Here is a 14680-nt window from a genome sequence, read left to right on the forward strand (position 1 = left end):
AATCTACTCAAGAACTTCTAATCAGCAGGTTTTGCATGGGTGGAGTTTTGGCTTGCTTGGGGACATCACCAAGTGGCAAATAAGTTAATAAACCGAGTTCCAAACCAACCTGTCTACCATTAACAGATAGTTTTCAGTTTTCCCCTCGCCATTCAGACCACTCACAGACTGTCATCAAAATTCTTCCTTAATTGTTACACAGAAATTATTTCATACAAAAACGTCTGCTTTGGGCCTTTAATAGTTTATCTAGAACTGGACTTCGACAGTCTGACAGACAAACTGACCAGGACTTTGTGCCGGCCTGTGAGGTTGGGTGGCTCACAGAGGAGCTGTGTGTCAGAGACGGTGAGGGAACAGGGTGTGTCCCCAATCAGCACAGTGTAGTTCAACCTGGCCCCTCCAGATGCCGAGGGCACCAGGTTACGCCCCTGCAACACAAAGAGGGAAACCCCACATCCGTCAGGTCAGTAGATAGAACTCCTCATCTTATGACAGTACTGCTACAGAGTTATGGGCTGCTTTAGGTTGGGCTGGGTGGTCCCACCTTGAGTATGATGGGGGAGCCAGGTTTCTGCTCTAGCACCCCAGACAAGCTGAGGGGCTCTAGGTAAGGGTTGGGGTAGTAGATGAAACTGGTGCTGTTGTAGGTGAGCAGGGCCTGCACGTTGTTGAAGACAAAACCAAACTCCTCCACGTGTTTCACTGACTCCTGCTCCGGTGTGTACTCTGCCTTCAGGGAGGGAGCAAAGCAGCTTATCGTGGTGGTGTTGAGCACCTTACACACCTGGGGAGAGATCCAAGGACAGAGACAGACAAGAACAAATAAATAATTGTCAACACTTTTGAAATGACAATTAGAATTGGCCACCATTTCTCAGGACTAGACAATATACAGGACAGGGGAAAGAGATACAGTAATATGTTATCAGTGGACAGACTCACGTTGACAGACTCGTGACCGGCATACTTGACCCTGACCCTCGGCTCCTGCACCACATCTAGGTTGGTCCCCGTCACCATCAGGGTAGTGTGTCCACTAGAAAACACAACACATACACCATTTTACACCTCCATATTAGCCACTGAATAGGTGATCCGGGAGATAAACGGCAATTTCCTCTTCCTGTCGTCATCAAAATCACCTGATTTGTATTGAATTGTACTTTTTTCAGCATAAATGCATCTTTGGTACCAGGAAAACATTGAACTGTTCTGGCCAGTTAGAGCCAAGTGGAACGGTTCTGCTAGCTGGCTTCCTGTTTATTCATCTATCAGGTATCCAAGACTGGCATTTCCTGAATGCTACCTGATTGTGTTATATGTATTAACACAAACAAACTAACCCTGTTATCACTTGGTCTACATGTAGAGCTCAGAATAAAATGAGACCGATCTGGAGAAGAGAGAAACTAAATGGAAAAGTGGAACATCTGTCTAGTTAGCTTGAGATGGATCCAGTCATTCCCACACTTCAAAGGATACCTAAGCTTTGGTGGCCACATGGTGTGACTGCACACAGATGATGAGACGATGGGACTTTAATTATAAGTCTGTGAAATCCTCTGTCAGTTGACTTAGTAGAAAGCCACTAGCCACTCCACTGCACAACTTCTCCCTGGTTGGCTGTTTCTGTGTCCTCGAGTCACACCCCGCACTGCACCAACTATCATGCATAATCTTTGACAGGAAGGCCAGCAGAGCAGGTTGCTGTGGTGCCTTGCATCTTCACTCACCTTATCCCTCAGTAATATACAGCTGAACCAAATGGGGGAAAAACATCAATAGTTTATTAAAATATCAGTTTATTCTTTGCTGGGGGGGTTACTGTACCTAGTGATGCTCCACTCTGGCTCGATGCGCTGGACTGTGGGATCCTCAATGTACTCAAAGCTCAGGTTTCCTGGCACCTTGGCCAGATCCACAATGAGGCTGACCTGCACCAGGCCAGCGCCAGTCACAGAGGGTGCCGAGAAACACACAATCTCCGACATGGTCCGTCTGGGAAAACCAACAGGGAATACCAACAAGGTTAAATTCCTTTGATTCTGTCTGTGCCTACTCTTTACCTCATGGGAATCTTAACTCTACTACAGTGAGTTATGCACATTACCATGCAGGGCGAGCGAGCATTACTGTCTGCCTCTTACTCAATAGAGACACGTTACAGAGGAAAAGTGGTAATTAGAGGATTTATAGCTAATGGTTCCTCTTCTTCACCCTACTGACTCTCACAACGAGGCCTTTTTGATCTTTAAAGGTCCAATACAGTCTTTTTTCTCTCATTGTCAAATAGCAACTCTTCTGGGTAACAATTTAAGTACCTTCTGGGATTGTTTTAAATTAAAATGGTCAAAAATAAACATAAATAGCTTCTTAGCAATTCCCCAATAAATCATTTCTTATTCATTTTCTTGGTCTACTAACTAAATTAATGCCAGGTAGGCCAAAACTCCATCCCACCAATTTCAGGGAGTCTTTTCAAACAGCTCTTACACTAAAAAAGCATTATCATAATTAATCCAACCTCATAGTGTGGAAAAATACACTGTATATACAAAAGCATACTGTATATACAAAAGTATATATGCAAATGAGAGGATTCGGCTATTTCAGCCACACCCACTGCTGACAGGTGTATAAAATCGAGCACATAGCCATGCAATCTCCACAGACAAATATTGGCAGTAGAATGGCCTTACTGAAGACTATGGCATACTCTGACTTTCAATGTGGCACCGTCAAAAGATGCCACCTTTCCAACAAATCAGTTTGTCAAATTTCTGCCCTGCTAGAGCTGCCCCGGTCAAATGTAAGCGCTGTTATTGTGAGGTGGAAACTTCTAGGAGCAACAACGGCTCAGCAGCGAAGTGGTAGGCCACACAAGCTCACAGAACGGAACCGCCGAGTGCTGAAGCGCGTACTGAGTAAAAAACGTCTGTCCTCGTTTGCAACACTCACTACCGAGTTCCAAACAGTTCGTCAGGAGCTTTATGAAATCGCTTTCCATGGCCGAGCAGCTGCACAGAAGCCTAAGATCACCATACAAAATGTCAACTGTTGGTTGGAGTGGTGTAAAGCTTGTCGCCATTGGACTCTGGAGCAGTGGAAACGCGTTGAAACAGTTCAACAGAAGAATCTGGGAAAATCACATATTTAACTGCACAGGACCTTTTAAAATTGATCCCGAAAAAATAAGAGTAGGCACTTTCATCAAGTCCCCACTTTTATATAAGGATCTTTGTAGGTGCTTCTGTAGAGGGTTCTCTTTTGGCCTTCTCCTCTGCACTCACCTGTACAGCTCACAGGTCTGGTTTCCAAAGGTAACATTCACTCTGCTACCAGCACCCAGGTTCTCCCCCACGATGGTGACCTTAGTTCCGCCAGACTCAGGCCCTCGGCCAGGGGTCAGTCCCACCAGGTTAGAGGTCTGGGAAAAGAGCATGTTCTCAATATTCCACATGGCATGTTACTTTATCAACTCTGTTGTCGATGACTCATATGATAGTCTATGAGAACAAACTGTTCCAGAGCAATAATACTGAAGTAGAGAGATGTGTACTATGTATGCATATCATACCACAAAGGAGTAGAGCTGGGAGGACTGAGTTCGTAGTTCTGGTCTACATTCACCAACACACAGCTGGACTGGACCAGGTGCCCTCCCCTGAGACGTAGAGTCCATCTCACACACAATCCTGTCTCGAGAGAGAGAGAGAGAGAGAGAGAGAGAGAGAGAGAGAGAGAGAGAGAGAGAGAGAGAGAGAGAGAGAGAGAGAGAGAGAGAGAGAGAGAGAGAGAGAGAGAGAGAGAGAGAGAGAGAGAGAGAGAGAGAGAGAGAGAGAGAGAGAGAGAGAGAGAGAGAGAGAGAGAGAGAGAGAGAGAGAGAGAGAGAGAGAGAGAGAGAGAGAGAGAGAGAGAGAGAGAGAGAGAGAGAGAGAGAGAGAGAGAGAGAGAGAGAGAGAGAGAGAGAGAGAGAGAGAGAGAGAGAGAGAGAGAGAGAGAGAGAGAGAGAGAGAGAGAGAGAGAGAGAGAGAGAGAGAGAGAGAGAGAGAGAGAGAGAGAGAGAGAGAGAGAGAGAGAGAGAGAGACTACTGTATGCTTATTGTTATTGTTGAATGTATGGTTATTTTGACACTTGGTTATTGTTGTCACTGTTGTCCTGTTGACAATTTCGATATTAATAAGCTTTGGCAATATGTACATTGTTACGTCGTGCCAATAAAGCAAATTGAATTGAGGGAGAGGGAGAGAGAGAGAGGGAGAGAGAGAAAGAGAGAACTTTGCTGTACACTTTTTTCAAGTGAACAGAAAGTGCTATTTTCTGTTGGTCTCTCCATTCAATGTGATTGTGGCAGACTTTCAAAGTAGTGGTAGGTCAATATGGAAGGCCATCGTTCTTCCTAATGGAAAACCAATAGCACCAATAGAATAGCAATGTTAAACTACACCCCATCTCTACCACCCACCATTAACTCGGGCACCATGGCAACAGTGTGTTCTCCATAAATTTGTTAGCGTGTCAGGTCAATAAGATAAAGTATGCAATGAATAAGTCATTATAAAACTGACCTACAGTAAAAATAATGGTTGTAATGCCATGCTTTAAAGCACTGTGTGGGGCCTAAATGAGTAGTCCCAGAAATGTCTTAGGGATTAACCTTTCACCTGACAATAACAGGACCCAATGAATCCTCTTCTCGCCCCCCTCTGCTATGTCGGGCGAGTTTTCCAATTTTCTGCTGGCATGTTTCTTTATACAAGGACATAAATAAGGTGCCCTCAGCCATGGACCAATTGAATGACATGGCTGTGAGAGAAACCCATGGCTAACAGATTGTCCCTGCAGTCAGTGACATGCAGCGCATTTCAATTACAGCGGTGCCGTCAGCCTCACGAAGACACACAAAACAGCTCTGCTCTACACTCCTCAGTACACTAAAGCAAGCCTGCTGCAAACTGTTTATCTCTATCTCTATCATTGGTTGTAATCTTTGTGTGTGCGTGTGTGTGTCTTTGCGTGTAAGTGCCTGAGTTTGTGCATGCATGTGTGTCTGGGTGCTTCTGTGCGTGTTGGTTCTTACTGTTCTGCAGTGATGTAGCCCTCTTCCTGTGGAGTGCAATGTACCCCTGCCACCTCCACGTTCCCCAACAGTTCTGAGAAGGACAGGCCCAGGTTCATTCCCTGTATGGTGACCAGTGTCCCACCCTCTGGAGGCCCTGCCACTGGACTCACCTACAGGGAGGAGACAGTGGCATGGAGAAGTGCGAGACTTAGAGCACTTCAGAACACTGTATATTAGTGTTTGAAAGTGAAAGGATAAAATAATAGGTAGAAAACATATCAATCAGAAATCATGCGGTTCAAATACAGCCTTTAAGTAATATTCCATGCGTAGGCCTTGTAGCAGCACTGCATCACTATGTACAAAGATAATTATTCAGAAGCTCTCCTTAAAATGGCTTGACCACACAAACACCCCTCAGGTCTGTAGTGCAGCTCTATCCCTGTTCCCAGCAGCAGGCAGTAGCAGTCCGGGTCTGAATCAATTCCCTCCCAGACTGCCACTGAAACACTAATAATGTGACAGGGACTTCAAAGGCTTGCGGCTCTTTGAAGTGGGAGCATTAGTTATATGTCTGTCTGACCCACTATGTCTCTTGTAATAAAGAAGGAGTTAGGGCCAAAAAGACTCACAAAATAGGCTGCATAGTGCACGGCTCATGGCTGCATTCATTTGGTTGCAGAGATAATGTTGTACTCTATGTGGCACACGCTGTGTCTCGTATAGTCCTTCCTTAATTGTGTTCTACTGATTTGAAGGAGGATATGATGCTCATGTCTAAGGACTGATCCCAGTGTTTTTACAGGTTATTTCTGAGAAGGCCTCTTGTTACTAAGGCCCTATGATGGATAATGATGAAGGTTATAGTAGAGGTTTGCAGGAAAAGGTAAGGGTCTCACTGATTAACTAACCTCGGTGATGCGTGGGTTGGTACACTTGACATTCCTGCCGGACAGGTTGAGCCAGCGGCTGGCGTAGGGGCTGATGGGTGAACAGTGCTGCTTCATGGTGCAACGGCCTTCTCCACTGCACCAGCCACACTGGAACTTCCTCTCAGCCCTCAGACACATGCCACAACTGTCCCGCTGGGCACCACACTTATACAGGTGCACTGTGGGATAGAGGAGGACCGCAGTTGAATTATATTCAGTGCGTGTATATTTCACAGTATTTAGATATTGAATGGCACTATTCTACAACCAAATACATAATGGAAAGAGTTCTAACAGTCAGAAACCAAAAATGGTAAACACAAAAGTTCACCCTTCACTCTCACAGCCCAAATGATTGGCCTTCATAATAACACAGTAGAGCGTGAGAGCCATGTGAACTTTATCTGAAGGCAGAGGGAAAGCTTTGACGTGGGCTAGACCCCATTCATCCCAACAGAGTGACTGTTTTCCACTCCTCAGCAATTGCAGGCAATGATGGATGGCACAGGCACCTTTAATCTTCTCGGGATTGTCGATGATGAAATTGCCGTTCCAAACGATAGAAAGGTCCACCGCCAGGTCACTGATCTTTACACCCTCATAGATGTACTGAGAGAGAGAGAGAGAGAGAGAGAGAGAGAGACTTTAACCACCTGTCATTTCTATGATCACTATCTGCTCCTCTCCCCTGGGACTTGCCCATATTGGGACAGGACTCTGCGGGGACTAGAGAGGCTGTTCATTGGACGTGAGAGAGGAGAGTGAGGTATAGATACATTAAAATGTCATGTAGTCTGTGTAGCCCTGTCTGCCACTCTTCCTCACTCAACTATCTGAGAAGTTGGTCTCCACTGAAACTTGAGTCTCAAGGGAACCTATTATGTCCCTATTACAAGGACCTAGATGTATGTTTGAATGACACGGACATGTTAGGTTTCAGACATAATTTAGATGTCTGTTTTAGTCCTTCCACTGCAGACAACCTACTTCTTAATTTATCGAGACATCGCATGACAGATCATTTCAGTGGGATGAGATCAGATTCAGATTACGCTCAGAGACTACCTCAGATGTAATTCACTACACTAGAGATAATGGTCCTGGATAATGCACAGCCAGGTTGAGGCTGGTCCCGGCGGGAGTGTTAGAGAGGGTCACACAGTGCGTACCGAGCTGTTCTGACACTGCACACTGGAGCTGTTAAAGCGCAGGGCGGTGACGCGGTGGTTGTTTCCCTGGACGTGGAGCACACACTCGTAACCCCGCTGGCCAGACTGGGGTTGGGGAAGGTTCCGGGCCCTCAAGGTGATGGGTCTCACCTCCCCTGCTGGGATCAGGATCTCTCCAGAGTGCAGCAGCTGGGGGCAGTCCTGTAGAACGTACGCCAGGAGTCAAAGGTCAGACATCAAAAAGCTTCTATCAAGGTCCATTCAATTATAAAGATAGATTAAACACTGGTTAATGTAAACATGTGTTAATGTGTATTATAGAGACAAAATTGTTAATCTAGTGTTTGTTAATCCATAGCCATGTAGCTACCTCTGAGGCATTGACCCGGCCCTCCTGAAAGGAGCAGCTGGAGGGGTTGTGAGTACACAGGTTGCGGTATTTACACCAGTGGCAGCGGAAGGTACTGTTCACACAGGACAGACACCTGCAGGGCAAAGACAGAGGGAGGGACAGATGGACACGTTACAGACATCATATGACCAACCAGCCAACAGATATCCAAATGCTTCCAGACTCTGTGGCCAAACACATGATCTTAGTATGTGTCTAATGATCCATCCAAGATACAGTGCATGAAGAGAGCATAGTTAGTTTCCTCAACATTGTACCACTAGCGCATAATGTTAATACAGCAGTGTTTCAGAAAGGCCACGAGCAACAGTAAGTCAGTATGTTCTGTAACAGCTCTGTATTAATAGAACTGGCCTGCCAGGCCGTTTCAAACACAGGATAATTAATCACGGAGGCTGATGTGATGCTGCTGTGCTGTGTGAGGCAAAAAGGGAGGGGAGGGGAGAGAAGGGGGAGGCTGTTTAGACTGACATATTAATCACACTATAGACCAGAGAGGGTCGCTAGCTGCTAATGGACACCTCATTCTGATGAATTGGATGTGATGAGGCTTTGTACTGCATTTATATTATAGTAATATGTTAAAGTTGACCTGAATGTACCTGCCAGAGAGCTACACTACTTCACGAAAAGTATGTGGACACCTGCTCATTGAACATCTCATTCCAAAATCATGGGCATTATATGGAGTTGGTCCCTCCTTTGGTGGTATAACAGCCTCCACTCTTCTGGGAAGGCTTTCCACTAGATGTTGGAACATTGTTGCGGGGACTTGGTTCCATTCAGCCACAAGAGCATTAGTGAGGTCGGGCACTGATGTTGGGTGATTAAGCCTGGCTCTCAGTCGGCGTTCCAATTAATTCCAAATGTCTTTGATGGAGTTGATGTCAGGGTTCTGTGCAGGGCAGCCAAGTTCTTCCACACCGATCTCGACAAACCGATTCTGTATGGACCTCCCTTTGTGCACAGGGTCATTGTCAAGCTGAAACAGGATAGCGCCTTCACCAAACTGTTGCCACAAAGTTGGGAGCACAGAGTCCTCTAGAATGTCAGTGTACGCTGTAGTGTTAATATTTCCCTTCACTGGAACTAAGGCCCCTGCCTGAACAATGAAAAACAGCCCCAGATCATTATTCCTCCTCGCACTATGCATTGAGGCAGGTAGCATTCCCCTGGCATCCGCCAAACCCAGATTAGTCCGTCGGACTGCCAGATGGTGAAGTGTGATTCATCACTCCTGAGAACGAGTTGTCACTGCTCCAGAGTCCAATGGTGGCGAGCTTTACACCGCTCCAGCCGACGCTTGACATTTTGCATGGTGATCTTAGGCTTCTGTGCGGCTGCTCGGGCATGGAAACCCATTTAATGAAGCTCCCGACGAACAGTTCTTGTACTGACGTTGCTTCCAGAGGAAGTTTGGGACTCAGTAGTGAGTGTTGCAACCAAGGACAGATGCCTCTGCACTCAGTGGTTCCGTTCTGTGAGCTTGTGTGGCCTACTACTTTGTGGCTGAGCCGTTGTTGCTCCTAGATGTTTCCACTTCACATTAACAGGACTTACAGTTGATCGGGGCAGTTCTAGCAGGGCAGAAATTTGGCAGACTGACTTGTTGGAAAGGTGGCATCCTATGACGATACCACGTTGAAAGCCACTGAGCTCTTCATTAAGGCCATCCTACTGTCAATGTTTGTCTATGGAGATTGCATGGCTGTGTGCTCGATTTGATACACCTGTCAGCAACGGGTGTGGCTGAGATAGCCGAATCTACTCATTTGAAGGGATGTCCATATACTTTTGTATATACACTACTGTTCAAAAGTTTGGAGTCACTTAGAAATTGTAGCTGGAAATGGCTGATTTTGTATGGAATAACTACATAGGCGTCCAGAGGCCCATTATCAGCAATCATCACTCCTGTGTTCCAATGGCAAGTTATGGTAGTTAATCCAAGATTGTCATTTAAAAGGCTAATTGATCATTAGAAAACCCTTTTGCAATTATGTTAGCACAGCTGAAAACTGTTGTCCTGATTAAATAAGCAATAAAACTGGCCTTCTTTCGACTAGTTGATTATCTGGAGCATCAGCATTTGTGGGTTTGATTACAGGCTGAAAATGGCCAGGAACAAAGAACTTTCTTCTGAAACTCGTCAGTCTATTCTTGTTCTGAGAAATGAAGGCTATTCCATGCAAGACATTGTCAAGAAACTGAAGATCTCGTACAATGATGTGTACTACTCCCTTCACAGAACAACTGGCTCTAACCAGAATAGAAAGAGGAGTGGGGATGCTATTTAATGACGCTGCCAGGGTCCTCCCACTCCTCTTTCTATTCTGGTTAGATCCATTTTTGTTCCACAAATAAGGTTCAAGAAAACTTAAAGCTGATTTACCTAACTCAGTAGAGACCAAAGGAATTTTCATAGTTAGCCATCCCTAAGACCAGGTGTGGTAACTAGTATGTCTAAAGTTTAGTTATGATGGTAGGTACAGTGGGACTTTTTGTAAAATAGCTTTATAAATGATAACGTAGCAATGTATCAACCTACATGACATCAAAGAGGACCAACCAACTTTCTGGTAGCGAATGCAGTGATGAGTACTAAAATTGTCACCTGTAATAAAGCGCAGTGCGCTATGATCAACTGCATAATCTAGTTGATGATCCCTGATGTACACTGTTCCTCAGGGAACCATTCTAGAAACACTAAGTAGAACCAAATAAGCTAACAATGCGGGGTTGACTGCCTAAGGTTGACCTGAATTTAGAGGTTTACCTACCTGCCTGTACTTAAGTGGGGTTGCGTACATCAATGCCCTTAATGAGGTTGTACTCTACTATCTATTGAATGGATCAGATCATGTGTGGGTGTTGTACTCACGTGTGATGCATGCTGCAGTTATAGAACTTGACCTCTGTACTGCCCAGCATTTCACCTGTCTCCTTAGAGTTCAGACGCAGCTCCACACTCAACCAGTCTGATAGATGGGGGGGGGTAAGGATACATCTGATTTTGAGTATATTTATGGATTTCCAGGTTTTTGGTTATACAGTGCTTAACTTTATTCAGGCTGTTGGTCCTCTGAAAAAGAGGTCACATCTGTATCACTGAGGAACACATAGAAATTGGTTCTATACTGGAGCTATATCTTTTCTCACCTTGTCCTTCAGGTATGTGTGGGACCTCCTTGCCAGACGGGGACAGACACATGACTCTGTTGCCGTTGACATGACCCTCCATCTCCGCCTGCTCTCCAAAGGCACAGCTGATCCCAGCTGAGAGGTCAGGCACGTTGCTCACCTCCAATAGGAGCTATAGCAGAGGAGGAGAGAGGGATAGCTGGTTTGGAACTGTCTGGTCTGTCATGAAAAACTCAGGACCACGTCACCACCATCAACTCAAAAGATGTAAGAATCAGTTTGATCAGAAGTAAAGAACGAATGGTTAAGATTTGACTCACGGGAACACTGTGTGCTGACACGGCGATGCTGTCTGGGTGAGCGATAATTTTCACACAACGTTCGATATCAGTGGCGAACCGGAAAGGCTCCTCTGCTCTCTGACACCGGTCTCTTCTGGCACACCTATGGATGGGAACCAGGACATTATTCAAAATGTTAAGGGACATCTTAGCAACATTGCTGCAATGTCAAAGCAATTGAGGTCGACTAAGGAAAGTGAGCCCATATCAGTGTGATTGGATTGTTCTGGATTGTTGTAAAATGGGATAAATTGTGTTTTATGTTGGGGTTATATAATCAGTCTCTTTAAATGAGAAACTGTGATAGCTTGGGACGTGGAGATTTAGAAAATGCACACAAACACACAAAAAAAGCATTTAAGACAATGAGAGGATCTCAAGGTTGCATCTCTCAGCGATCACGCTTCCTCTTGACGGGGATTTGACAATAGAGCGTGTCTCTCTTTTACATTTGTAATGCCCACTGTGGGATGAGACAGTGCTTAATGAACTCTCGGATGTTGTCGAGGGTGACATCTCATGAGAGCCTTCAAAGCGCACAGAGACCTCAACTGTAATTACAAGACAATGAAGGCAGAATGGATGGTTGTTGTTCCTACCGTCTCCTTGATACAGCCTGTACCCACAGGGAGAATAGACACTAACTTCTTGGCCTCTCATTAATTGAAGTGCCTCTGGACAGCCATTTCATCCCAGACGCCCTTTCATTCCCTTTTATCTCATCTCCCCCTCCATGTCATGTCTGATAGAGCTGTTTGTTCTCCTGTCCTAGCCCCTTAGACATTAACCCACCACACACACTCTTCTGTAGGTCACATGGGGTTTACCTCCACATGCTTTGGGTGGGCATATACAGTGATTGCATGTTGCATTTTCTAACTCCCTGTTTTACTCTTGAGAGACAAGTTGAGTATTTAATTCAGGCAGTATAAACTATATAGTGAATAGTAGCTCATGGAAGTAGCATGCGTACAGGTGTATAATACTGGGACTTGGAGTGGAAACTGCACTAAAGTAAACAAATGACGAATAAAGTACCAAAACAAAAATATAAATGCAACATTTTACGGAGTTATAGAGTATATAAGGAAATCAGTCAATTGAAATAAATAAATGAGGGCCTAATCTATGGATTTCACATGTGTGGGATTAAAGATACCTTAAAAAATATATAGAAGGGCGTGGATCAGAAAACCATTCAGTATCAGGTGTGACCACCAAATGCCTCATGCAGCGCGACACATCTCCTTCGCATAGAGTTGATCAGGCTATTGATTGTGGCCTGTGGAATGTTGTCCAACTCCTCTTCAATGGCTGTGGGAAGTTGCTGGATATTGGCAGGAACTGGAACATGCTGTCGTACACATCAATCCAGAGGATAACAAACATGATCAATGGGTGACATGTCTGGTGAATATGCAGGCCATGGAAGAACTGGGACATCTGTGAAGAGCACACTTCTACAGCGTGCCAGTGGCCATCGAAGGTGGGCATTTGGCCACTGAAGTCGGTTATGATGCCGAACTGCAGTCAGTCAGGTCAAGACCCTGGTGAGGACGATGAACACGCAGATGAGCTTCCCTCATCAGCTTCTCTCAATCAATTCCTATCCCAGTCTGCTGATCCCACATGCTTCAAAAGGGCCACCATTGTTCCTGTTCCCAAGAAAGCTAAGGTAACTGAGCTAAATGACTATCGCCCCGTAGCACTCACTTCCGTCATCATGAAGTGCTTTGAGAGACTCGTCAAGGATCTTATCACCTCCACCCTACCTGACACCCTAGACCCACTCCAATTTGCTTACCGCTCCAATAGGTCCACAGATGACGGAATCGCAATCACACTGCACACTGCCCTAACCCATCTGGGCAAGAGGAATACTTATGTAAGAATGCTGTTCATCGATTACAGCTCAGCATTTAACACCATTGCACCCTCCAAACTCGTCATTAAGCTCACAGGCATTAAGCCCTGTGCAACTGGGTCCTGGACTTTCTGACGGGCCGCCCCCAGGTGGTGAGGGTAGGAAACAAGATCTCCACCCCGCTGATCCTCAACACTGGGGCCCCACAAGGGTGCGTTCTAAGCCCTCTCCTGTACTCCCTGTTCACCCATGACTGCGTGGCCATGCGCGCCTCCAACTCAATCATCAAGTTTGCAGACGACACTGCAGTGGTAGGCTTGATTACTAACAACGACGAGACGGCCTACAGGGAGGAGGTGAGGGCCCTTGGAGTGTGGTGTCAGGAAAATAACCTCACACTCAACGTCAACAAAACAAAGGAGATGATCGTGGACTTCAGGAAACAGCAGAGGGAGCACCCCCCTATCCACATTGACGGGACAGTAGTGGAGAAGGTGGAAAGTTTTAAGGTCCTCGGCGTACACCTAAAACCCTCACAAACATTTACAGATGCACAATCGAGAGCATCCTGTTGGGCTGTATCACCGCCTGGTACGGCAACTGTCCTCAACCACAAGGCTCTCCAGAGGGTAGTGTGATCTGCACAACGCATCACCGGGGGAAAACTACCTGCCCTCCAGGACACCTACAGCACCCGGTGTCACAGAAAGGCCAAAAAGATCAACAACCACCCAAGCCACTGCCTGTTCACCCCGCTATCATCCAGAAGGCGAGGTCAGTACAGGTGCACCGAGAGACTGAAAAACAGCTTCTATCTCAAGGCCATCACTGTTAAACAGCCATCACTAACATTGAGTGGCTGCTGCCAACATACTTACTCAAATCTCTAGCCACTTTATTAATTAAAAATTGGATGTAATAAATGTATCACTAGTCAATTTAAACAATGCCACTATATAATGTTTACATACCCTACATTACTCATCTCATATGTATGTACTGTACTCTATACCATCTACTGCATCTTCCCTGTGCCGCATGCCATCGCTCATCCATATGTTTATATGTACATATTCTTATTCATCCCTTCACATTTGTGTGTATAAGGTAGTTGTTGTGAAATTGTTAGATTACTTATTAGATATTACTGCATGGTCGGAACTAGAAGCACAAGCATTTTGCTACACTCACATTAACATATGCTAACCATGTATATGTGACCAATAAAATTTTATTTTATTTAACAGTATCTGACAGTTTGTGCAGAATTTATTCGGTCATGCAAACCAACAGTTTCATCAGCTGTCCGGGTGTCTGGTCTCAGAAGATTCCACAGGTGAAGAAGCCAAATGTGGAGGTCCTGGGCTGGCATGGTTACACGTGGTCTGCGAATTTGAGGCAGGTTGGGCGTACTGCCAAATTCTCTAAAACTAAGTTGGAGGTGGCTTATGGTAGAGAAATGAACATTCAATTCTCTGGCAACAGCTCTGGTGGACATTCCTGCAGTCAGCATGCAAATTGCACGCTCCCTCAAAACTTGAGACATCTGTGGCATTGTGTTGTGTGACAAAACTGCACATTTTAGAGTGGCCTTTTATTGTCCCCAGCCCAAGGTGCACCTGTGTAATGATCATGCTGTTTAATCAGCTTATTGATATGCCACACCTGTCAGGTGGACAAATTATCTTAGGCAAATGACAGGGATGCAATCAAATTTGTGCACAACATTTTTGAGAAATAAGCTTTTTGTGCATG

General features: G+C 45.4%; 1 protein-coding gene across 1 annotated transcript in view; it reads right to left on the bottom strand.

The window, feature by feature from the left end:
* Positions 1–14680, bottom strand: part of LOC110527988 (plexin-A2) — a 56282-nt gene that overhangs the window by 9602 nt on the left and 32000 nt on the right. The window contains exons 6-19 of the mRNA XM_021609704.2: positions 11041–11164; positions 10739–10892; positions 10461–10557; positions 7538–7652; positions 7168–7368; positions 6511–6607; positions 5978–6177; positions 5085–5236; positions 3581–3698; positions 3294–3430; positions 1834–2001; positions 946–1039; positions 548–787; positions 288–431 (exon numbers count right to left, since the gene is read on the bottom strand). Of these exons, the coding sequence (XP_021465379.1) occupies positions 288–431; positions 548–787; positions 946–1039; positions 1834–2001; positions 3294–3430; positions 3581–3698; positions 5085–5236; positions 5978–6177; positions 6511–6607; positions 7168–7368; positions 7538–7652; positions 10461–10557; positions 10739–10892; positions 11041–11164 (2041 nt within the window). The remainder of the gene's footprint in view (positions 1–287; positions 432–547; positions 788–945; positions 1040–1833; positions 2002–3293; positions 3431–3580; positions 3699–5084; positions 5237–5977; positions 6178–6510; positions 6608–7167; positions 7369–7537; positions 7653–10460; positions 10558–10738; positions 10893–11040; positions 11165–14680) is intronic.

The sequence above is a fragment of the Oncorhynchus mykiss genome, chromosome 7, assembly GCF_013265735.2.
Source record: "Oncorhynchus mykiss isolate Arlee chromosome 7, USDA_OmykA_1.1, whole genome shotgun sequence".
NCBI lineage: Eukaryota > Metazoa > Chordata > Actinopteri > Salmoniformes > Salmonidae > Oncorhynchus > Oncorhynchus mykiss.